At 39.4% G+C, this 25,476-nt stretch overlaps 2 protein-coding genes across 8 annotated transcripts in view; both read right to left on the minus strand.

Moving 5' to 3' along the window:
* Positions 1-2,143: 2,143 nt before the first annotated feature.
* LOC119885676 (sphingomyelin phosphodiesterase 2-like) lies at positions 2,144-10,422 on the minus strand. 2 transcript variants are annotated; one of them, XM_038695826.1, is made up of 11 exons: positions 10,177-10,422; positions 8,490-8,609; positions 8,284-8,380; positions 8,060-8,136; positions 7,484-7,577; positions 6,535-6,624; positions 6,073-6,155; positions 5,469-5,601; positions 5,035-5,139; positions 4,762-4,939; positions 2,144-3,689 (listed from the first exon to the last, which is right to left on the minus strand). In XM_038695826.1, exons 2-11 carry the CDS (start codon positions 8,537-8,539, stop codon positions 3,268-3,270), a joined length of 1,329 nt encoding a protein of 442 aa, XP_038551754.1. In that variant the 5' UTR covers positions 8,540-8,609; positions 10,177-10,422; the 3' UTR covers positions 2,144-3,267. The 2 variants fall into 2 exon arrangements, with proteins under 2 accessions (XP_038551754.1, XP_038551753.1); XM_038695825.1 differs by having other exon boundaries at positions 10,168-10,422.
* Positions 10,423-11,867: 1,445 nt separating this feature from the next.
* tead3b (TEA domain family member 3 b) overlaps positions 11,868-25,476 on the minus strand; it is a 30,106-nt gene continuing 16,497 nt past the window's right edge. For 2 of the 6 annotated variants that reach the window (XM_038695827.1, XM_038695828.1), the window contains exons 4-16: positions 21,946-22,010; positions 21,410-21,472; positions 21,205-21,267; positions 18,739-18,750; positions 17,667-17,792; positions 17,517-17,557; positions 17,270-17,326; positions 16,746-16,810; positions 16,519-16,655; positions 15,377-15,550; positions 14,868-15,011; positions 14,613-14,765; positions 11,868-14,049 (exon numbers count right to left, since the gene is read on the minus strand). In XM_038695827.1, the coding sequence (XP_038551755.1) occupies positions 13,936-14,049; positions 14,613-14,765; positions 14,868-15,011; positions 15,377-15,550; positions 16,519-16,655; positions 16,746-16,810; positions 17,270-17,326; positions 17,517-17,557; positions 17,667-17,792; positions 18,739-18,750; positions 21,205-21,267; positions 21,410-21,472; positions 21,946-22,010 (1,214 nt within the window). In that variant the 3' untranslated portion in view covers positions 11,868-13,935. The remainder of the gene's footprint in view (positions 14,050-14,612; positions 14,766-14,867; positions 15,012-15,376; positions 15,551-16,518; positions 16,656-16,745; positions 16,811-17,269; positions 17,327-17,516; positions 17,558-17,666; positions 17,793-18,738; positions 18,751-21,204; positions 21,268-21,409; positions 21,473-21,945; positions 22,011-25,476) is intronic. The other 4 variants (XM_038695832.1, XM_038695829.1, XM_038695830.1 and 1 more) reach the window with 4 other exon arrangements.

Consider the following 25,476-nt stretch of genomic DNA (forward strand, 5'->3'; position numbering starts at 1 on the left):
GGAAGAGAAAAGGCAAAATTCTGCTACACACATATTCATTTCTTGGACTTTAAATTTTCCTTTTGTGACATATCAGATATTTGATAATACTGGTTAATTTGACCTTTATGGTACTTAACAGTACATTTATTTAAAAACTGATAACATTTAAAGATACCACTTGGTCAAACTGTTAATGGCTATAGATATCTGAAAACAGGGCAAGGGCCCCAACTGAACACTTATTTTTTCACAGGGTCACAAGCCAAAAAGGTTGGGAGAAAATGCTTTGAAAATGTGTCTTAACAAGCAGTAGAATTTTTTCAAAGGAACAATTATTAAAATAACAAATAATATTAAGGATAATAATGTGATAATTAAGTAACTTTATACAAACAATAATGGTTCTCTGTTTGTTGCATGAGGAAATAAATTTAGCTGCAATGATATGATTATAAGCAGGAAAGTTTCTGTGTCTGATTTAGCTCTTTCTTGCACACACACCTGTTTGGAGCAGGTTTTTAGTCTTTCTTCTGTTACTACTGTGGAATGAAGTTGGTTCAATATAAACTAGGCCTGTGTGTGTGTGTGTGTGTGTGTGTGTGTGTGTGTGTGTGTGTGTGTGTGTCTTTATATATATATATAAAATATTAAAAAATTCAAGTAGCTTAGATGTAATTAAGCTACCTTTGCCATGTGGCTGTAGCTTAGCTTGCTACATTTCACTGGGGGGTAGCTTCTTTGTAGCTTAATTTAATGTAGAGAAGCTAGTAGCTTAGCTCATTACATTTTCCAAGTAGCTTGCCCAACACTGGCAACAAGTTAATGAAGTCTTCATGTCATCATGTTTTCAAGTCATGCAAAGATAATATAGGCTACAACAATTTTTTTCTGCCATTTCACAATTAAGGACTCTAACTACAACTAATCAAACACAATACTGCACAATCAACAAACAAAATAGACTTGATTAGGACATCCAGTATAAGGAGACTAACAAAAAAGCCTGTAGAGGTGTAAATGTGGATTACGGTGAAGTGAGTTTACCCTCCACTACAGCTTTCAGACCTGTTCACAGCAGGTTGTTTCCTCCTTACCTGCCACTATTTGCATTAGGTGTAGGGAAGTGTAATTTACATATGCCATATTTATTATTATATATTATTTATATTTGTGTTATAAAGTCAGACATGCTTGTGTAATGCTACTTACATATTACATTTTCTTTCAATTGTGACAAAGCCAAACACATTTTTGTGTTTTGGTTAATGGAACTGAATGTGATGATTTCATTTTTACATGATGTGAATTAAACATACTGATGTAATTTGCACTGGGGAAAAAAAGAAAACTTGAATTGCACCACACCCATGGGTGCTCTTGCCCTGAGGGCCTACATGTGTCAGCTGGCATGCGGGATCTGGCAAATTTGGCTCTCAATTGCACTCACATGTTCTGTCACCTTCCTCTTGTAATTGCGTACAAGAGCCAGTTTGGGTTTTATTTGGAAGGTTCATCTGTCTTATGTACTTATATTGCTCTCTAGTGGTGAATGTGTAGACCTGGGCCCGTATTTATCAAGCTTCTCAGAATTATTCAGAACACTGCTAAGAATTGACTTGACTTAAAAGTTAGTTATCTAGCATCCCAGTCCTAATTTGAGTGAAGCGAAGGACTAAATCGTAACTGTCAGTCTTGGAGCTCATTCACGACACTTTGGCAAAGAAACAAAGTGTCATCACCACCTTCAATTCAGCTGAAAACGTATTGCTGCGTAAAGTCCGTGGTGAGATGACGTCCCTCACCAACTCACTGACAAAGTTGATGCCTGCTCTGTCCAAACGATACTGTATAGTTAACTGCACATCGTCAAATAATCCAGAAATATTATTCTTCTCCTGAAAGATTTGCGCACATCTCCACAGTGCAATCACAAGCACCTGGCAACTCCTAACCACTTGAGGAACCTCTGGAGCAGTCATAAATAACCAAGTGATTCTTAGCTGTAAGAAATTTGATACCTTGCTTTAATACTTTAGTTTGAAAGTAGGATTAAATTTCATCAATTCTCAGCAAGACTAAAATGACACTTTGAGAAGCTTGATAAATACTGGCCCTGGTGTGCATGACTGAACACTGTCTGCAGAAGCCACAGTAGTCAAGAGGCATGGGAATAAAGTCTTTATTATCGTTTTCTTAATCATGCACATCACAATTTCCAACTGATGAATCAACATCAGGTATCATCTGAAATTCTGTGACTTTTCAAATTAACAACTACAAAATACTTTTCAGTCATTGAGGTGAAATTTAAGATTTAAGTTTAAAAATGATCATGTCACCGTTAGGTTCTTGTGGAGTCATAACACTCTTACAGAGTTATGGAACATTAAGCAATTTCCTAGCATCATACAAAGGAAGTGGTTTATCTGATTAGTCAAGTAAGTGCACTGCACACTAAATACATATAAAGCAGTTTTATACTTTTCTACAGAACGTGATGTTTTACAAAACATGTCATAAAAAGTAGGTCAAAGTTAAGAGTATATATATAGGACATAATACCTTCAGCGCATTCCCACTGCTATACTAGGAGTAAAATAAAGAGGAGGTTGGATTGTCTCTATTATAAAAGATACTTTCTCAAGTGCAAGACGGTGAACATGACAAATGAGACATGCAGATAGAGTTTGTCCCTTTTCCTACAGTATAAATACAGTTAAAGGTCTTAACTGGCGCATGAGGATCTTTAAGTGCTACTGGAAGCTTTTATCGGTTATCTGTCCTGCAGCAAACAATACTGACCAAATTGTAAATCTACAACCTTTGGAGTGTCTGTGTCTTACATGAGGTGGAGACCACATGGCTACTTTCTATGACCTTGTGGTGGACTCACTCAAAAACAGAAACAACTGGTCCTGCTGAAATACTGGTTAGTGGAATGCAAGTTGGAGTCTTAAAAAACACAAATGGTCACATTTATGACCTTTACGAACAGCAGTCATAAAGAAGTATCATACTGTGTAGATGGAAGCATGTTTGTTGAAGTGCATAGAGGGAAACCTAGGGGTAAAAAGGCTAAAGATGTGTATATAAAAAAATACAAAAATGTCAAAGCATGTGTCCTGCAATACTTTCAGAAACACCCTTCGAAAACTCCATTCTACAGTGCAATCTCAACAGCCTATAACACATTCAGAGAATAAATGACTACACACATTCATCTTAAAGCTCACTTCACAGGCTTCTTTCAGAGAGCCCACTTTAACCCAGCTGGCTTCTGCATTATTACTTTGGGCCAAAGGCACTGGGCTCCTGACCCTCTGGGGGCCTCCGCTGGGGGTTGTGGGGCTGAGCCAAAGGAAAGCCCCTGAGCTTCTCTTGCAGACTACCTACAGCCAGCCTCATCTGGTCTTCAGCCCCCTGAAGTGATTTCAGCTCCATTGTATAGAAGATGTACAGCAGAGAGGTGGTCAGCAGGATGGCGAAGCACAATGCAGCAAGCAGGTAGAAGGAGGTGCAAGGGAAAGGCTGTTCTGCTCCCAGGGCCAACCAGGGCACTGCAGCGATGGCCAGTTCCAGAATCAGGAGGGCCAAACCCATCACTCCAGTGCGCGTTGCTGTGTAGCGCATCCTCTCAGCGCAGTGCAAACCCACTTTGACTTCAGTACGGGCCTCTGTCACAATGTCGACCAACTTAGCCACCTCCCCTGAAGACATGAAAGAGAGAAGAGGCAAAGAGGAAGTCACAAACCATGCAAGAGTTGATGGATGACTTCAACACAAGCAGCATGGGTGTGATTAATAAGAGTCCACAGAAACATTCTAACAATCTACAGCCATTCATTCTCTGCAAGGCTCTAAGCCCCATTCAGACGGGATTAACATTACAACATATCATTAAATATTCAGCAATGTCCTCGTTAATTTAACTCAGACAGCATTTTAACCATGACAAAATTACAGGTCATGCTCTGTAATAGATATGGACTTTCAGGACCAGCCAAAAGAGAACACCAGTTCTAACAGCCCATTTGATGAGCTTTTATGGGGTCTTCTGTCATCGTATTAGTTCGCAAATAGGCCTATATGTTCGTGTTAACATGTTTCCTTCTATCAGACTAGTGGAAACATTTTTCAAAAGTCTAACTTCACACTGAACTGATTGAAAAAAAAGTGGAAGGGTCCGCTTTAAAATAAAAAGGACGTCGGACATGATTTATATTACAGAGGACCAGTGAGTTCTGTAGTTGTTAAAACTGGTAATTATTATTGGGATGGAGGTGAAAAATGACCCAATACATGCTTTGCAAAGGGTTAAAAAAAAAAAAGACAGTCAAAATGGGTGCAGTACTTTGAGCTAAAGGCTAACATCAACATATTAACATCCTCACATTGGTGTTAATACTGATGTTTAGTAGGTATAATGTTTACTGTCTTCACCAACTTAATTTAGAGTGCTAACTCTCTTCATAAACCAACGCAGTAAACAAATTAACAATTTGACCTGATGATGACACTAAATGAAAAGTCAATCCATCCAATACTTGTTGAGATATTTTGATGTAAACCACACGTCAACCTGCTGATGGCACTAAAGGTAAAGTCAGGGAATCACCAAAGTCAGTTGGCTACATCCTCTAAGGATCATGAACGTCATTACACAATTTCAAGGCAACCCACCCGTAATCATCGAGGTATTTCAGTCTGGACCAAAGCGACGGGCTGACGGATCATCCAACATTCCTAGCTCTTACCTGCTGCCATGGCTAGTAAAAATACCTGCAGCAGAGTCCTGATTCTTTGATTGCTTGTCCAGCCTGGCCTCAGTTGGAGTGTGTGTCTCTAGCCTAAGTTCAGTTGTCAGAGCTTCATGGTCGGAGTATGGGAATGGATGGTCAGGGACAGAGCCCTTGGTGGTGGACATGAAATCACAACAAATGTCCACTTTGGAAGAACCCTGGCAATAAAAAAAGGGAAATATTCTTTGAGCCACATTGTGAATATGGAGGTATAAAAAAAAAATAAAGTGTGACTTACAAGGCTTACACCCACCTTGAACAGGATATAGTCGATTCGAATTCCCTTCTCAAAGGGAACAAGCTCCTTTTTACAGATAAAAGGGTTGTCTGCTATTAGTGTCATACCATCCTCACACCCCTGCAACAGAAAATTATTTTTTGTTTAAAGTTAAAAAGGAAAATTAATTTTCTTTACAATGTGGCTCTTGTTTTCATAGTGTTGACCATTATTGCAGTTATGGTGAAATTTTACTTGCCATCTTAATTCTTGAGATATGGGGCCACAATGACAGCTGAATACAGCTTTACAGAACTACTTCTGACAAAGTGTACTTAGTGCGGTTGCGTGCGCAAGAAGTTTTAAATTGCCGTAGATGATAAGACCAGACTTCTAGGGTATGGTCACCTTTAATGTATTTTGGCAGACAAATAATCCTAATATTGGGTAGAATTCTTGTCTCTACCTACATCAAATTTAGCAGTCTCTAAATAGGAGTCACGGAGTCCAGTGTAAGTCCTCAGTAGCCTGTTGCCAAGGTCCTGAGGGTGCATGTTAAGGTCACCACCCAAAATCACCAAATCTGCTTCAGTAGATGTGTATCTATTGGGCATAAAAAAATAAAAAAACATCATCAATGACACAACTCAACACCAAGATGGAAATTGAGCTACAAACATCACTAACACCAACAAGGGTGAGGAACTTAGTGTGACAGAAATTCTTGTGAGCTAAGCAACTCTTGTTGTTGAAGAAGGTTTCAGGAAATGTCTTAAGCAGCAAGATTCTTTGAAGCCTGGCCACAGAGACAAAGGCATCAGCAGGGCAGAGTGAGAACACAGTGTCATACCAAACCAACTCTGGAGGGTGCATCTTAGAGAGTATATAACCTTCATAGAACTATAGAGATCCACTATGTGTCCAAATAAGGGTATTGTTCATCCATCTATACATGTGTGAAGACCCTATTGGATATTAGTTCGAAAACAAGACAATACGCTTAAATATGCAAAAATACACTGAGTAAAGCAGCCGATACTACATGCGCAGAATTAACAAGCAAAGACACACTACCGAATAAACTGCTGCAGCTCCCAGGCCTGAACCACTCTGTGAGGTAGGTAAGGATCCTTGTCTCTGCAGTACTCTGCATGTAGCTAAAAACAATACAGAGAGACAACAGCATTGATCAATAACCGTATATACACTGAACAAAATCTTAACGCAACAGCCTTTCATTGTGGCCAGCCTAAGGCACACCTGTGCAATACCCATGCTGTCTGATCAGCATCTTGATATGGCACACCTGTGAGGTAGATGGATTATCTCGGCAAAGGAAAAGTGCTCACTAACACAGATTTTGACAGATTTGTGAACAATATTTGAGGGAAATAGGACTTTTGTGTACATAGAGAAAGTCTTAGATCTTTGAGTTCAGCTCATTATGAATGAGGGCAAAAACAAAAGTGTTGCGTTTATAATTTTGTTCAGTGTAAATCTCAGGTAAGGCTGAGAGCTGATGTTAGGAAACCTTACATGAGTAACATAGACGTTTGCAGTCAGGGAGCCAATGTTTAAGACAGCCATGCCAACAGCTTTACCTCCGAACCAGTCTCCATGGTGAGCCTAAATATTAGGAAAAACACAAAAAGTTATGAGAGAAAAGGAGGTGAGCTACTCTGCAAAGAGAGGCTGTAACACTAAAGAATCATATATCCACTGAAAACGCCAATCCTTCTCTACACTGGTTGCCTGTACATTTTAGAGTGGATTTAGAGTGATAAATACTACATTTAATGACAAAAGTTTCTACTTCAGTATAAGAGCTGAATTGTTAAAAATGTTTATCTCATCAAGATAACACGACTCATTGACAAAGCTGTGGCCCAAGTGCAGCCCGAGATGATGATAGGCCTCCATTAATAATTCTCAGGTCAAGGCTAAAAACCAGAGGAGATCTGGACTTTGCAGTCAGTGACTCGACTCTGGGACAACCTGCTGGAGGATAGTGGGAAAGCTAGCTCTTTAACGTTGTTTCAAACTTTTAAAATCACATTATTTTAGAAGTGCATTTTCTTAAATTCTTTTTATTCTGTGCATTTGTTTCATCTGTTCAATTGCTCTTTACTTTAATCAGTTTGATCAATTATTTATATTGTGTTGCACCATGCATCTCTTGGTTTTATGTCTATATGAAGCACTTCATAACTTGTTTTTGAAAAAGTGCTACATGAATAAAATTACATTACATTTATTCATTTAGCCTCTTGAGCAACAATATTAAGTATCTTGCTCAGGGACACATTGGTAGATGGGTCACAGTGGGGGGACTGAACCCAGGTCTCTCATACCAAAGACAGGCATCTTATCCATTGCGCCATCGCCACCTCAAGTTGTGAGCTTATCTGCTCAACTGCACTTCACTTTTCATCAAGTCACATTTGAACAAACACTACTCTCTCTGTCTCAGGCTCTGCAGACTTACCATGTATGGATAACCATTCACTGAGTAGCGATAAAGAAATGTATCATGGATTCGGTGTTTGGAGAAAATGGCCAGTCCGCTGCCTATGACTCCACTGCAGAATGACAGCGAAAGCAAGAGACGAGCAGAAGTTCAGTGTTCCACACTAAACACCAGCATCAGCAGTACCTGATTATTAATAATTGAAATAACTTACATCCCTGCTTTCCATGTAGATCTACATTATACTATCATAAGTAGGTGTTACCTGTAGTAGATTAGATGTGAGAGCATATCTACTAGAGTTAACATTTTTGTGAGCTGCAGAGGGGATTAAAGAGGTAGAACCTTTGATTAATCTCAGTCTTGTGCTTTGGTATGGAGGTCAAGAAAGAATTAAGCTCCAGAAGTAAATCCTTATAGGTAAGGCCTATTTTTCAAGTCAATTTTGCAGATGGATCAACGCCATGAAAGTACATTCTTCTGACACTAGGGCACATCAGGAGTCTTTCGAAGATCTGACAACTTACTCATTAATTTTAATCAACAGGTTCAGAAGATTGCACAGAAACTTTGGGATGAGTGTAAAAACACTACCTTTTGAAGTAATGAGAGTGAGGATGACTGCAGGCAAGTTTCTTTTTCAAGGAGAGATAGTCTTTCTCACTCCACACCTGAAAAAAAAGCAATCACATGAAAAGTACAATACCAGGCATCTCTTTATAATTAATATTATTCACATGGGTTTATAAAATATGTATTACTTACTCAGATTAGCAACTCTACTTTATAAAATATATTTTAAGATGGCTTCCACCAACCTCTTGCAGTAAGACAATATCATGCTCTTCCTTGCACAACATTTCTCCAATCATGGCATAGCGCTGAGAACAGTGTCTGCTAATGTAATGGATCCCCCTGAAAAAAGAATGTATGTGGACCCTGTGTCTTTGCATACACATCCCAAGACAAAAACAAACAAACAAACAAAGCTGTTGCAGAATCACTACGAATCACTGCCACTGACCAGCAGTTCAGAGAGAAGACCCGTACACTGACAGACTCTGCGTTAACCATGGTGGTAGATCAGTGGATCAGTAGATGTAACGATGGAGGGTCAGATGAGGTGAGATGACTGGGACAGCTCCTAATGCAAAACATAAAAGTCACTGTTAGATGTTGTTGTCGGAGCTCGAGTTTTGATATCCAATTCCATATTTACACTTGAGATGGAATGTCTGGGTGAACAAAAGCGTCCAGTGTATACACATAAGTGCAATTTGAGAATTTGGACAACTGGATCTTGTAGACCAAGGACTATATGTTGTTTTTAATAATGTTATATCTGAGCTGGCCCTGGCAGGCTTCACTGTGTCAAACAGTAAGTGGGAAAATGTTGATTTTTACAAAAAGAGACAAAGAAAATAGAGTTTTCATTCACTCCTTTCTCCTGGGAGTGCAACAACACACCAGCCCCACACAATTTTTCAAATAAAAAAAATCTTTACAAACTGATAAAGCACATGATCACGAGTCTCAGAAAGAAGAGTAAATGGAAAAATGACAAATAAACATTAAAAACTGCATGGTAAGCACCAAAAGTGCAAACCCAGCAGAATGTAGCCTGATTATAGTTCCAGTTCTGGACCTTAAAATGTTTTAACTTTCCAGCTAATCTTTACCATTATTATCTGAAAATCTGTAAACAATTCAGATTTTTTGTCTGGTATGCAATACTTGATGTTAACTGACTGTGAATCCATTCCTATATACTAAAATAATATATTGGCTTCTGTAAAAGTACAGTCAGGTCTGAAAATAAGCAGCTGTGTTTTGTGTGGTATATATCTAAGCTGAACCTGGTAGGCCTTCACGCTCAGGCAGTGGGAAAATGTTGTTGAACACACAAAGTAAAGAGACGTTTGCATTCACTGATATCTCCTGGGAGTGCAACGATACACCAGCCCCAGAGTGCTGACATAGCTTTGCTCTGTCTGGAGAGAAGAAGGGGAAGCAGCAATGCAGTGAAAATAATCAAGGGGCTTGAGTGTCAAAAAGAGAAAACATGCTGCATAAATTAAGCATTAACCTAAAAGTTATACACTGCATCTGTGTGTGCATCCAAAACACTAAAGAGACGCTGCATCTCTTAGAAAGGAGTGTAACTACAGACAATAGGTGAGCTAACGTTAGATGTAGCTAGTTATACCGACACTGGACTTGAACCCAAAAAAGGTTTTTGATCAAATTTTGTCACGTAGGTAGACTGCATGTGCCTGGATCCTGCACAGCCAAGTGACAGATTAAGTTCCATGTGACCTCCAGTGCCAATTGTGTGATGGTGTTAGGGAAAAATAAATGCGGAGGTAAAGGTGATGTTAGAATAACGCTAGCTCGCAGACAAGATGGATAAAGTTTTTGCTAAGGTAAATGCTTCGACAGCTAACGTTACACTTGTTAGCCCTCTGAATGCTGTTAGTGAAACCGTTAGAGCTTTATTATGTAACGTTAGCTATAATATAAGAGCGTTAATCACACGAGGTAACGTTAATTTAACCCGTAAGATAAGGTTAACAACAACTGCTGAACAACTCTAACGTTAGCTAGCACTGTGTCTTGTCTCCATAACGTTAATTGTGAAGCTAGCTCCGGTTTCTGTTCACTTGTCACACAAATGTTTTATTCATTAAGTTATTTTAACTCACCTCACGAACCTGTTGACGTCAGCTGAAGTTAACTGTACCGTTTGACGGGCAGTTGCAATGTTTACAATGTCGGCTTTAGGTCCGAAACACTTCCTGCTGGCGTGTTAGCTAATACTATAAAATGAGTTGATTATTAACAAAACAATACATAGCATCTTGGTCAGCACGTCTCAGAAAACGAACATTTAACTTAGCGGTGTTCGGCCACTTCCATTGCTATGTGCCTCTCCTGTCCCAGTGCCCCGGCGTAAAGTAAGCTGGGGTAAAAAAACATTTGTTAAGTTTGACCTCCGGTTGTATTTTCCCCTCAAAGTAAAACAGGAACTTCAGCTTCCTCGGTATTTCAGTAAGTCCTGAGCACATGTGTAAAACATATTTCGAATGGGATATGTAGTAACTGTGTATACCTTTTCATGTTTATACTTTTTAAAAATGTAGTTTCAAATAAAGAATCACTTCTTTTTGTGCACAATTTTAATTTGGAGGATAACTTGACAACCACTTCCGGCTTTAGTGTGGCTCAGCCGCGATTCATTCTGGGAGGTGGAGTTCTTTCAGCCAAACGTTTGGCAAAGGCAATGGTAGCCCACCACAAGGAAAAGTCCTTCATTTAAAACGGGAATTATCAGTAAAATGTACTTCAAGTATCAACAGTAAAAGTACTCATTATTCTCTGTCAATTATGTATTATAGCTATATAAGCTACATTATTAGATTGTCCATGCTGATGCATTATGAATAAAAGTGGAATTTAGCAGGCCTATTTAGGTAGTGTAGTCCAGTGGTTCCCAACCTTAGGTCCTTCAAAGGGTCACATGGATCAGTCCTTGGGGGGTCCTGAGATGATTATTATGGTAGAAAAGAATTAAAAACAAAGTTCTGCCTCACAAATTTGTATTTCATTTATTTTTAGAGAGGAAATCACTCTTTCATGGAAACATAACAACAGACCCAACAACTGCTTTTTGTAAGGGGTCACATACCAAAAAGGTTGGGAATCACAGGCTTAAACTTTAGCAATGACACTTCTATGTAAAACCGTAATCTGCAATGTAACCAGTAACTACATTATATTTGTCGTGTACATGTAGTACAGAATTTCCCTCTGAAATGTGCAATCTGAAAAGCAGAAGCAGAAAGTAACACTCAGGGAACTACTCAGGTAAAGCACCTCAACATTTCATTGAAGTACAGTACATGAATAAATGTACTTGGTTATTTTCCACAACAGGCTGCAGGTGTTCCCAGGTTTTGCACCAAATTCTGTGACCTGATTATGGATTTCAGCATATTCCCACTGCAAACATTTCATCATACATTATCAAATAGGCTATTCTGATTTTGCTGTATGAAAATCCCCTGCCTCTTAGATTCTACGATGTTGGAGTATAAGCAACATACATGAAAATAACTAAACGGTCACCTGTATTATTGCCAGGTGAGGTGTTAGTACTGCTATGATAAAAAATTTGCAGTGGCAGTACATCTTACATTTCTATCACATAATCAGATGAATCACAGATTTGGTGAAACACCTGGGACCACTGCAACAAATGCTAAACTGCAACTTTCATTCAGTAGAATAGGTAAAAACGCTCAAGCAAAATCATAAACCTATTTTCTGGAAGCCAGCGTTAACACAATTTTTGGTTTTATAGGCCTCTGTAATATAGTCATGAAAAGAACAGTCATGGACAAAACAAATTTACAAACATGTTTAATAAGTTTTTCTGGGAGGAAAATGGCCCCAAAGGCACCATGCGTCTTTTATTGTAAGATACATTTGTTTGATTACATAGTCCAACCTCTACTTTGAAGTATAAAATTGCAATGCACAATGGTAACAAAGAGAACAGTAAACCACCTTAAACCAAAAAATAAAAACACAAAAAACTGCCCACACCATTCAGAATATGATACATTAGATATCTCATTATTAATTATCAATATCAGCACAATCACACATTATTTTCAGTGAAGCATATGGCAAACACTGAAAGTCAAATGACAACAGAATCTAAACAAAACATTAATCTTGATAATGGCAAAAAATGTCTGTATAAAAGATAAACTGAGAAACCTGCTAGAGGAGTGTTATTGTACTAGCTTGTGAAACATGACATTCAAAGCCAGGTGCAATTATTCCACCATTCAATATCTTGAATCTTAACTTTTATAGCACAATTGTCCAGTGAACCACACAGAGTAGACACTTGTCTAGCAGGATCCATGGGCAGACAGTTCTCCTGTCTCTAATAGGAGTCCTGCAATACTTTTAACATCTCCATCACAATGGAAAATGATCGATACATCTCCAGTACCCTGCCCTGCCCTCCCGCTATTTCTTTTCCAACCCTATAAATAACAATCAATGGTCATATTCCACAGCACAGAGACAATAGCTCTCATTCAAGACAATTATTTAGTTTGATTTAAAATCATTTCATGTGTAATGTCAGTAAACAATTGTCTTAAATATCAAAACTGAACTTTTATCAATGGATACAGCTTCTCCACAAATTACACGGAGAAGGGTGAAGCAAATGGGCCGACTTCACAGCATACAATCTCTTTTTTAAACAAAAGAAACAGTGATTAACTTGTCTCCGCTTATGGTCTCTGTGCTGAGTTACTTGATCACAAATATGAACCTTAAAAATACTCCTATGTAACATATATTCCTTTAGCATCCACGGACTCACAGTACGGAAACAATTCATTTTTTCATTAGGCTACATAACTCAAGGCAGAAAATAAGCACTGCTGTTGCTTCACTCCCCCTTCTTGATCTTTTAAGTGCAACCAAGCACACGTCTTCAAACAGAGAGAAATAACAGGGGATCTCGTAAGGATGGCAAAGCCCTGGTTTTATTTCAGGCTAGCAATGGTACAGGGCATCCCAAGTGTCAGGAGTCAGTTATAGATAGATGCTTGTAAGACCTGATTTTTTAATTGTGTAATAAAACATAAAACAAAAGCAGAACCTAAATAGTACGGTAACACACTTAACCTTCTCCCTGTACACTTAGACTGTAAAACATGGGACAATTTTTACATGAAGATTAGTTATCCCATCTCATTTCTCTGTGTGCCAGAATACAAAAAACTCCTCAAAAGATGCAGATCTCAGAGGTTTCTTTCCAATTTATTTGACAAAAATACACCTGTCTGCCTATTTTATGTTTGTTTAAAAACAAGAGGTAGTAAAAAAAAATGCAATCCAAAGTTGCAGGCAATGATATCATCTTTGGAGAAAAGGCACTTGCTTTCCTAACAAACCTACTGCAACAACACCACTTGGCTCTGGTTTTCCCCTTCCGTGGTCCTGTTCTCTCCACTTTTTCAATCTTATATACAAATCTCTTATTGCCCAGTGTGTTCCCCTGGATATAGACTATAAGAGTCTTTTCAACCCTAAACACATTCTCGTTCCCTCAATAAAACGTTTCAAGTTCCATCAATTACCTTGGCAAAAGTGACCCACTTCATCTAAAGCATGTTTAAACACATGGAAAAATAGCTACTTGTTTGAAAAATCCGTAATTCTTCAAAATTTTCTTTGCGTGTAGGCACGTTGAGATTCACTCTTTTGTTCCTTTACGAAAAAATACTTTTTTAAAGCATAAAATGTGTCCATGTTAGTTCGGTCTAGCATTATTTGAATGTTCTTTTTTTTCTTCCGTTTTTTCCCGGATGGTTAAGCTGGTTGAAGAGAGATTGTGTCGCCCTAGTGTCTGGCTTTTCTGAAAAAACCTCCCTGAAGAGCTGTTAGTCTTTAACAAGTCTGTAGACATGATACTGAGCTCCATGTTCACTTGTGGAAACCTCAAAAACAAATGCTATACAGAGCAGGGTCTCCTGGGTGTCACGATTCGTCACCACCTGAGGGTCAAACGGAAAATGTCAAGTGAGAAATATGAAGAAGAAAGGTCTGTTTAGAAATACTTCAAATGAGTCAGTTGATGATTTTGTAATTTGTTAAAGGAATAGTTCAAAATTTGGGGAAATACTCTTATTGCCTGTCTTGCCAGGAGTTAGATCAGAAGATTGATACACTTGTGTCTGTATGCTAAATGTGAAGCTACCGCTTAGCTTAATTTAAAGACATTGACCTGGCCCTGTTCGAAGGTAACAAATTCCTACAAGCACTTCTAAAGCTCACAAATTAACACGTTATATCTTGTTTATTTAATCCATACAAAAAACAGTGTAAAAACAACACATTAAGCTTAAGCGCATTAAGCGCCGGGCTAGCTGTTTCACCCTGTTATCAGTCTTTGTGCTAAGCTAAGTAATTGTCGGCTGTAGTTTCATGTTGACTGTACAGACATCAGAGAGGTATAGATCATTTAACCCATCTAACACTGGCTAAGAAAGCATATATTATCTTTTTATGCAAAATGTCAAACTACTCCTTTAACAATCTGATAATAAAACAGTGTTACCTGCAGGATAGTGAAGTTTTCAAGAACACTGTTCATCATGTATTTTTCCGGCAAGTGTTTGAGTTTGTGGATAAAGTTGATCATGTATTCGCACATAGGAGAGCGGTGGATCCTGTAAACACACTTTCCTCCCTCCAGTCGGGCGTACTCCGTCTACAACACACACAGTCAAAAACACCAAGCAGTAAGGTCAAAATGACAGACTGTACATCAGTAGTTTGAAAAGAGGATATAAAAATCAATGCACATTCTTACCTCTACTTTCTCAACAACCTGCTTGCCAAACGAGCAGACTTTGGTTGAAACAGTTATCGTCATGTTCTCAAGGCTGCTGTACTGGCTGCTGACACCGTAGAAAGAACCAGGGCCATCCTGCAAACCGCTGCTGTTCAGGTCCGCCTGCAGAGCGCAGTCATCAGATTAGTGATGATTATCACATACTGGGATAATTTCCTCATAGCACATGAATTGTGAGGTTGCAAGAAAAATGTAAGGTATTTCAGTAGTGTTTTGTTTCAGTGCAACGACAAACGTCTTGAGATTAGATATTTGGGGACAACCTGTCTGCAGAGGTAGTTTATTAATATAAACCGGAATGCAGTGTACATGATGAACCAATCCATTTGGAGAAATTAATTAATTTAAATTAATTAATTAAGAACTTTTACTTATTGGGGTAATGTGAAGCATAAACTAGACAAAGTGAAAAACAAACGCACAGTAACAACTAATAACTGGTAGATGATAATATAATAACAACCCACCCAGAATTTAACTAGGAAGAAAGCGTTCTGAGGGCCTTTCTCATAAAGTTCTTTGAGCCCGCCCTTCTTCTCAGGGAACTTGTCGTAGATCTGCCGGATGTCCACAGCCTCGAGGAGCGGGTCGCTGTAGGAGGGGTTTGTCTGTCCAATGTGGACAAACAGGTGTTTGCTGTACTGCAGTGGACAAAGACAGGAGACAAAGGGAGCATGTGGTTAACCTCAAGAACATCAGCTGCAAAACATAATACATGTCAAACATAATATTCCATTCTGTTCACTTTTGAGATTAAGGGAAGAGGAGCGTATTCGGTTGTCTCCCGTTAAAAGCTTTTTGACATCACACCAAACACCACTTAAACATTCATTTGTTTTTAGCCTTTGTTGTACTTTAGGTACCAGACAGTTGTACCACATCAGGACAATCCAGACGGGGTCAGCCTGTTTTGTTGGGTCCCTGAGCACAGGCATGTAAAATGTCTCCCACCCTTCCTGTATAGCATCATTTGTAGTTGTTTAGCATCTCTTTCAGTGACATTTGGCAGGTGAAGCAGGATTCTCAGGTGCTTCTCAAACATCAGTATTTAGTTTACACTGCAGATAAAGAGAGGCTGTCTGACTGCTGTCCAAACCTTCCTACCACAGCAGACCCACAATGACACCTCTGCTCAGATATAATATATACATATACTACATATTGCAGTGCACTACACAAAATATTATTGGACACAATCAAAGAAAGCCTGAGTTGCTGGTTTAAAGCAGATCTATTCTGCTGTCAAACTAATTTAAATTACTTTAATCATTTAACTGTATTTTATTGAAATGTTACTTTAGCATCAGTATGTTGTCCAGCTGTAATGTGAAGGAAAAATGAACAAAAATAGATATTGGATTGGACTGGCACACATTCAAAAAACAAACAAAAAAAATCTCTGCTCAGAATCAGGAGCAAAAAACATGATCAGGACATCCCCACTTTTACATCTAAGCTCTGTGACTTTCCAACAGGAAATCTGAACAGTCACTCCAAACTGAGACTCAATCCCAGGGGCCCCCTATCCCCTTCCGGGCCCTGGGCCTATCCCCACTAGGCCCATTCAGTAATCCATATGTGGGAAGGCTGATTGTAAATTGTTACTCACATTGTCTGGGTCTCTCTGGACCTCCATGAAGGCTGAGTACTCCAGCATCCGCAGCTTAGAGGAGGCAATGGTCCGGTCCTGCCACACTGGCACTGCAGTAGCAGTTGGTGCAGGAGGCGGCGCCAAGGGCTCAAAACCTGAATGGCACACACACAAACATTTATAAAACATTTTTGGTTTTAATTTTTAAAAACTTGTCATACAGTTTTACTGTACGTCATACTTACTTGGTATGGATTGCGGTACAGGACCTGATAGGCTTGGGTATGGGGGCTGTGCAAAAGGTTTGATACTGAAAGAGAATGGATGGCTCAGTGAGACAATAACCCCTACTATATAAGGTCAATATCAGATGTTTGTGGCTACCTATATTTGTATTTCTGATAAAAAAAAAATTTATTGTGAAAATTTGTTAGTGTCAAAGTGCTGTGTTGTTGCACCAGCTAGGCGTAAGTCCACCTGCTTCATTGCTTCTTAATGATGCAAAATAGCATCAGTTCATTATGTTTTCACGGACAAATCTAAGAAAATTGATTAAAATATTCATAGATTTTACTTTATTTAGTGAAAGCAAAATCATTAGTATCATCAATTATCATCTCCATTCCTTTTTTCTCAATCAAATTTGAAGCAGTTACTATGCACGGTGGTGGTTTACATCAGTGCAGGAAACATACAGTACAATACAGTGTAGAAGAAGAGTTAGTGCTGCTTTATGCTCACAGTTGGACCTCGGCTAGGGGGAACTTACGCATGGCTGGTGCGGCCAAACCCAGGAGTCCTTCCCGGGTTGAGATCTAGAACCAGCCTGGTGTGCAAAAACGTGATCCGTTAAACATGCCCTGACATTACACCTAACCCCCCTCAGTCACTAGTTGACTCAGTCACTCATTCATGTATTTACTCATCTCTAGCACCTTTCTCTCTCTTCAGAAACTAAATACACCCTGATGTCACCCCACAAACTTCTTGTGTGTTCAGCAGATGGGCTTACTTACTCCTGAGAGGGTCCAGGCTGTCCTGGGATGGCAGGCCAGAACTGGAGAGTAAGACAACATTGTTAAATCCAAAGTAACGTTCATGACTGAAAACTACAACAAAATGTGTTAATGTGTTGTGTATGCACAGAAAATGAATGATGGGCTCACTCTGGCTGGCTGGTAGGGGGCAGGAGGCAGTGGTGGAAGATGATTCTTGATCATACTCGGGGAGACGATCTGTGCAGACGACAGTGCAGCCATGTTCTGCAGGGCTTTGTCTTTTGACGCCTGATCCTACAGATTAAAACAGAGGAGTGTCTGGGTTCAACCACAAGGTGGCACCATAACCTAAAGTTTATCTACTACTGTATCAGACTGTAGTTTAATATAAATAGACTTCCACACTACACTGCATTTACTTGTAGCTGTTTGATGAATAATTAAAACAACAATTCTAATTCTAAAATTAATATATTTAATTATCTTGAGGAGAGCTTCTAAGAGCTACAATAAGCTTGACAAGAGTCAATAAAAACACTTATTCCATGGTTACTCAACTGTTATTATTCTCAAAACTTAATAAAGAGCATAATTTTTGAAAGAGCAGCAATACAGACTGAAGAGACAAAGAGAGAAGATGCCCCACTTGTATTTAAGCTTGGTTCAGGAGATAAATTGAATGTCAGTGTGTTAGCAGTCTCACCACAGGAAAAAAAGAGAACAAAGGGAGTGCATTGGTTTGGAATGCAGATTTGTATTCATGTTGTATCGAAAAGTGTACATCAACAAATTCTCGTTTTACTATACTGATGAAATGAAAGTGGTACTGTGTAGGTGAAATAGGTAGCGACAGATATACAGAGCCAACCATGTCCATAGTGCGTGACACATATTTTATGACACTTAAAAGCTTGCATTTTAATATACCAAACAAAATTTAAAATGCATCTTTCATGTTTGCAAAATAATCTAATTAAGCTATAATTTTACAATAAAGGAAAGATGCCTCAGAAGTGAGACCCTGAATTAAGCGAAACCTTATGCAAAGCAAGCAAGGCTTGAGAGGGGATTACGCTACACCAGACAGCAAAGCGGGGCTGTTTCCTAAGCATTGCTTCATTATCAATCAGGCGGGACGCCATGCCAGAAGATAGCCATAGCAAGGGGACAGTGCACTGGTGCCGCCAAACAAGGGGGGGGGGGGCAAAGGGGGCATATTGCACAAGTCAGACTCACTTACCAAATTCATCGCCTGAATCAAAAAAGAGAGAAATCATTAGTACTATGCAGTTCTAAATGATGCGTTCAGATTAATTAAGAGTATTGGTTGACACAGTATCTGACTAATTGCATTTTGCTGTTTTTATTCTGTAGACATGGGTGTGCAGTTCTGTGTTTACACACCATGACTTACAGTTTGAGCTGGTTTAGAGGTTCAGTAGGGACTATGGTGTCACAATGTCACAATAATCACAATATTTTGAAAGCTACTAGGTATAGCAATTGCCAAAACATTTACATTAGATTTGGCAATGTAAAATCTTGTTTTATTTCCTTTTATTTCATTAGGCAGCAGTAAATGTTGAAATAATAGCCAAGAATGAATTAAAATCATGTGTGGCGGATAAAGCAAAGTGTTTTAAAAATGTTCTTCCAGTAAGTTCCAAATAAAAATATGTACTGTATAATTGGGGAATATATTGCTTTATAAGACTGAACATTTCCTCTGCTAAAAGAACAGAGGAAAAGCATGATGCAAATAGTGAACGGTTAAATCCTTGGAGGTTAATTGCAGCACAAGTCTTCAGCGTATTACGTCAAATGTACAGCTGGTACTACAGTGTGTAGCCATTTTAGCAGTCACACTTTTACTTCATGTTTGTTCAGCTGTTGCTACAATTTGACTTTCTTCCCTGGAGGAGGGAGTTGCTTTGTCAGCCATCTGAACTATGAAGAGGTGAATTGGAAACTACTTTGCTGAGAATGTTTTTCATTGACAAATAAAGTACTCTGGCTTAACTTCAGAAAGTACTTGATAAACACTTGGATAAGAAGTTGGTACAGCTACAACTTAATGTACAGATCATTAGTTGATATTTAATATTTAAAAGACACGTTAAAAAAAAATATAGAAGGAAGAACAGCATTGAAAATTCCTTCAAGTGCTGCTGATGCTACTATAAAACAAAGTTGTAATTTAAACCTAACATAACCCCCCCCCCCCAAATGTCCAGACTGAATTACATCTTGAGGGAATTTTTCGTGAATGGGTTTAAGAAGTACACATGAGCATGAGGTGATTATATAAATTTTTCTACAAAAATGTGTCAACTCAAATATGTCATGTTGTGTGAAGGAGACAAAATACAGATGGCTATATGTGTCAAAAAGTAATCACAGAAAGAATAGAAGAAAACATTATTAACCCCTTCAAAGAGAGGGGATAAAAGTCACCACATTGTATATTATAAGCCTAGATTTTAGTGTATACATTCCAAAAAATATGTAAGATGAAGCATGCCAATCAAACGGATGGTTTAGATATGTTGACCCCAAAAAATGACACCATCAAGAAAATGTGTGTGGAAAATGACTTTAAGATGCAAATATTTTGGAAACACAATTTTTGACGCCATAATGTGAATGTGAAAAGAGCAGGGAGGATAGTGTGGTGGCTTTGCTGTAAGTCCTATGCTTCACTGGTGACGCATAGACTTCCAACTTCTGGACAATCAACAGGGAAGGGAGGGAATGTATGGCTCACTATGAACTGTCTTTGTAATCAAAAGAAACTCTGCAGTTATGGAAAAATCACAAGCTTGTATCACAAGGAGTTATGTCATACAGTCACTTGAAAAGACGGCAAATTTATCTGTACAGCGTCATTTAAAACAAAATGCGTCACTTGTGGATGCTGGTGTCCACAGGAGGATTAGTCTGCACAAATGGGTTGATTTAAGTTGAAGTTAGCACTACAAAATGCCATAATGTCTTCTGTCTTTACACGCGTCTGCGTTACATATGTGAATATGCAAAAACAGTAAAAAGCATGAGGAGAGACCAGAGTGTTTGGAAGAACTACTTATACAAGACGAGTTAAAAAGAGTGATAAGATGACAACAGTCAAAGATTAATGTTTTTTTGACTGTTCAGTTTTACAATACAGATCACAGACACTTTAACGGAACTAAAGGTATCAAAGTAGAAAGAGTTTTAGGGAAGAAAGAAGTCTCAGAGAAGTACAGTATGCTGCATTGGCTGGCACAGTGGAGAGATACAGAGCTGGAGCAACATGCAGATAAATTATAATTCACTGTGCTCGTCATAACAGCATTTGTGGCATTCCTTTAAAGAAGAGGCTCAAGAATCAATTACTATACTTTCTTCACTGAGTGATGAGATTAGCCTTACAGTTCATGCAGCTCTGACCTACAGAAGTGAAAAAACTTTGTCTGTTTGTGCACTGCATGCATGGTACAGGGTTGTGGTTCCCATAGGTATATCAGAGAATGAACGCCTTAAGAATACTTATTTGATCTGATTTACTGTTAAACAGTGTATTTTACTTGCCAAGCTTGCATCCACTTATCTAGCAGGAATTGGCCTTGCATCAAAGCAAGGACTGATAATGATGTGCACAAATTAGCAGGTTAGTGCGAAGCCAAGCCTTTACCAGCCCACGCCGAGCCCGCGGTGAAGCGCATACCTTTAGCTTTGACTGGATCTCGCGAGATTTTCTCCGGGCGAGAACCTGCAAGTGGCTAGAAACCTGCACAGAAGAATAGCCAAGAGGAGGGAAGAGGAAAATGAGACAGAGAGAGAAAAGACAAGGGAAGAAAGAGAGAAGCCGTAACCAAAGAGGAAAGAGACGCCCAGTCAGTGTTGCCGAGAGGCAGGTTTGCAGCACCTACCTTTATACCCGCCTGGTATTCACGAACTTTCTTCCGTGCTAACACCTGTATGTGACTAGAGACCTAAAGGGGTGTGAAACAGTTTTTGAGCATGAAAACAACATGCACCTCAGATGCGTGCACACACATGCATGCAAGTGTAGACATGTACACACTCATACTTACAGAGATAACATTCATAGTGAGAGTTCAAAATGGTTCATGCAAACACTTAAAGTTAATTTAAAGGATAAGGCTGGCGATATTCTATATTTTTATTATTACCAGCAAACCCAATGAAAAGACCGAAACCATCAATGAACTTATCCTACGAACACGTACCGTATGTGTAAATTAAAAACATTCATGGGATTTGTTGAAAATGAGAAATATAATTTAAATTACTTGTAATCCACTTTTTTGTGATTAAACATGACATCAGGAACTATGAATCCTTTTATAAAACATTTGTATTTGTTACATCTCGTATTGTCAGTAACTAAAAACAAACTCATGTCTGACCATTCCAATCATCAAAGTTGTTAAAACTTGTTTACCTGTTTTCTTGTACGGGTTTTGCCGGTCCTCAGCTTGATGTACCTTGCTATCAATTCATTGCGACCTGTAGCAAAAAACAAAAAGCAAGGTCATAAACAAAACAAAGATCCAAAAATACATGACAGAAGATTAACATTTGTATTCATATTACCCTAAATTGGACAGAAGGTGGCACTCTTATCTTACACTGTCAAAAGAACAGCAGTGTGACCTTTCCCAGAACTTCTGGAGTGCCCCAGGTCTGAGGAGTCCTCAGACTAACTCAAACACACTTTTGTCGAGGGTCACAGGCCAAAGTAACACCTCTGTTTCCTGTAAGAGACTTATTTAAAATAAGCCAGGTATTAAAAGGTTGATTTTCTTTAATTATCTTATTTCATACTTCTTTATTGTCTGCTCATGTGGTCCTGTAGCCTAATTACAGATTGCTATGAAAACAGAACCATGTTTTTCATGACATAACATCTACTCTCGACATTCTGCACAAACAGATTGTGCAGAGAACAGGCTTCTATTCTGGGCTTCTGTGGTCCTCTTTACATTCAGTGCCCTGCGTGCAATTTAACAAGCTGTGCCTTTTCAGCAAAGTGCAGCTGGGATCAAGCAAAAATCATCTTTGGTGTATGAGAAGTGCAAAAAGCAATTATTATGTTGTCTTGAGGGAAAATCAGTCCATCAGTCTTTTTCACTTCTTTTCTTTGCCAAGTCACGCTTACTGGGTTTCTGTGGCTGAAAATTGGGCCAAAGGGAGAGGTTGAACCGCTGTATCATTATGAATAATGACCTAAACTTGCTGACAGAAATTTACACCAACAAAAACTGGTCAAGATGTGCCTTTTTAAACACACACAGACACACACTGTAGACTGTGTGTCTAAACAGTATATGGTCTTTAGAGTATCCAGACATAACGAAAGGAGAAACAAGTCCTGTTTTTTCATACACTCTTTAGCGCTTGGCCTCCAGAAGGCCCTGGATAGTGCAATTACCATAAAAGTACTGTAGGCCATCTCTAGCAGGCTTGCAGCCTTCACCGTACTCTCTAACCAGTCAGCCCGGCGGTCGGCCAGCAGAGCAGAGCTTAACTGTCTGCCGATACTGAGCTAGCCCGTCCCCCCTCTGCCCCAGGCCAAGGATGGACACGCCCGCTCCGGCGCCTCCACATTCCTAGCATTCCTCTAAGCCTGTCACATCTGTGCAAGCCAGTCTGATTGGCCAGGTCCTGCGAACACAGCCAGAGCTCGGGTGAACACACACATGCTCATATGCGAGAAGCAAGGTTAGAGCCGGGGTGAAGGCCATTAGGTTGGGGTAGGGGGTCGTCAGTTAGAGGGGCAAAAGGGGCAGCTGATGCCCTAACTCTTGGAGGAAACACAATGCTATAACTGTCTCTGCCAACAACTGACACCTGGCAGCAAAGCAGCCCCTTTTCCCAAAACAACACCACTGTGTGACCCTGCACTCAACGGACAGCAGCACCTGCTGCTGACAATCCCAGCGGAGGATGGCAAAGAAAGAACAATGCCAGTTTGACCACCGCGCAACTGTCACTCTCAATCTTTTTAGCTGAGGAGTAGAGTGGGGGAAACATTACATTGTCCCAACCACAGAGTTCTGCTGTACATTTCACAAATATCTCATTGCAAAGTATTATATACTAAGATATAGTATCAACTAGGTGCTACAGGTTTGACTAGGAAAGAAATGCTCTGAGACTGACTGAGACTGTACAGAGCTGGTCAAACTGTAAATTTACAACAGACTTTCAGGACTTTCCAAGGTAAGGTTCAGTAACGAGGCCCGGAACAGTTCAAGCTCAATAATGAATTGTTACCGGCTCTTCGTTATCCGACTTGAAACTTGAAAGCTTTACATTTTGCCATGTTTATGTTCTTTTTGATGTTTATTCTATCCGTTGAACTTGGCGTTAGCATTTTGCACAGCTAATGTGGCTACTCCCACAGGCTGGGGGAGATGTCTGACTGGATGTTGTAATAGTGAGGGACAGTCAACGTAAACTGTGTGAATATTGAGCGTCCTTTGAAGCTAAATAACGGTTGTAGTAGATTTGATGCTGGTAACAATTTTTTCATGTTTCTTTTGTGGAACTTTACTGCAGAGCTGCTTTGTTGTTATACAGAAGCCCTTTTCTGTGATCTTTGGGGTGTGTGTGTGTGTGTGTGTGTGTGTGTGTTGCTGCTGTATGTAAATTTACTTGATAGACATACTTAATAGCTATGTGTGAAAAAGAAATCAAACTGCAGGAATTCATTTGCTTGGCAATGTTGTGTAACTTTGATTAGTGTCCATGTGGGCTACCAGGTACCATAGAGTGCACTCACTGCACTGTGGTCAATTTATTTCATCTGAAGATTTCGTTCAGATTTCGATTGGTTGAAAAGTAGGTCGAATTTCAGACGACCAAGATTTCCTTGACTACAGCTCTACTCTGAAATAATCAGTTCCAAATCCCTCAGCCTCCACTTTACACCCTTGTATCACATTTTGACAACCATAGCATACAACACATAATGAGGGGTAACATAATCAACCGGGAGACCTGTGTTCATCCCCCCAACTGCTGAAAAGAGCCTATCAACAGGCTCTGGATCACTAAAATGAAGTTGCGCTGATGCCTACAATGATACAACCTGTAGCTGTATGTCATTTACTTAAAAATGTAATCACAACCTGACATAAAATAGTCCCAGAAGTCCCAGAACTTCAAAGCAGCATTTTATGGGTAATTAGCACTTCTGTCTGGTTTTCTTAGAACAGTGACCCAGTAGGAATGGATATTAGTTGATCATTTTTTAGACACATTGCTTTCTCAAACCCCAAAAGAGAAAATATAGAAGACATGATCTATGTGTTGTGAATGGTAGCTGCAGCTGTGGAAGCCAAGATCTGCTCAGATTTGACATGGTGGGGGTTAGAGAGACGATGAAAAGGCTGGTGCACACAGCAGGGGAACACGACAGGTGCATACAAACAGACACACATAACATCACTTGTCCTCTGCCTGTAATATCCCTACATTTGCTGCATTTCCATCTCTCTACCCTCCTTTTGAGCTGCTCATGATTCCCTTGTCGATTGCTCAACAACCACTGAGATTGCTGCAGGCTGCCACTCTTAACCTCTTCCCTGACAGGACACGCCTATCTTTTTCTTTTACTACATGACCGCTGGAATTTTCCACTTCCACGCTAAGATAGTGAGTAAAAAGGTAATCTCTCTTCACTCCCTGTACCTTCCCCCCTACCTCTCTCTCTCTCTCTCTCTTTCTCAGTCTCACTCCTGAACCCATATTCTCTCCCCTCCTCCCTTCTCAAAACATTGAGGTAATCCTAAATTGCTAACATACTGTTCAGCCATGACTGAAAACATTCCTAACATCTCAGCGAGGGGGCTGACAGGGAAGGCCTGCTCAGTCATCATTACAGAGCACTCAGCCCCCTCTTTTATACCTTTACACAGATCTTTTCTCACAACTTTGCACATGCACTGAACCTGCTGCTAATTCCTAA

This window comes from Micropterus salmoides, unplaced genomic scaffold (assembly GCF_014851395.1).
Source record: "Micropterus salmoides isolate LMB-PRFRI ecotype aquatic unplaced genomic scaffold, ASM1485139v1 Ms_hic_scaffold_4, whole genome shotgun sequence".
Classification (NCBI taxonomy): Eukaryota; Metazoa; Chordata; class Actinopteri; order Centrarchiformes; family Centrarchidae; genus Micropterus; species Micropterus salmoides.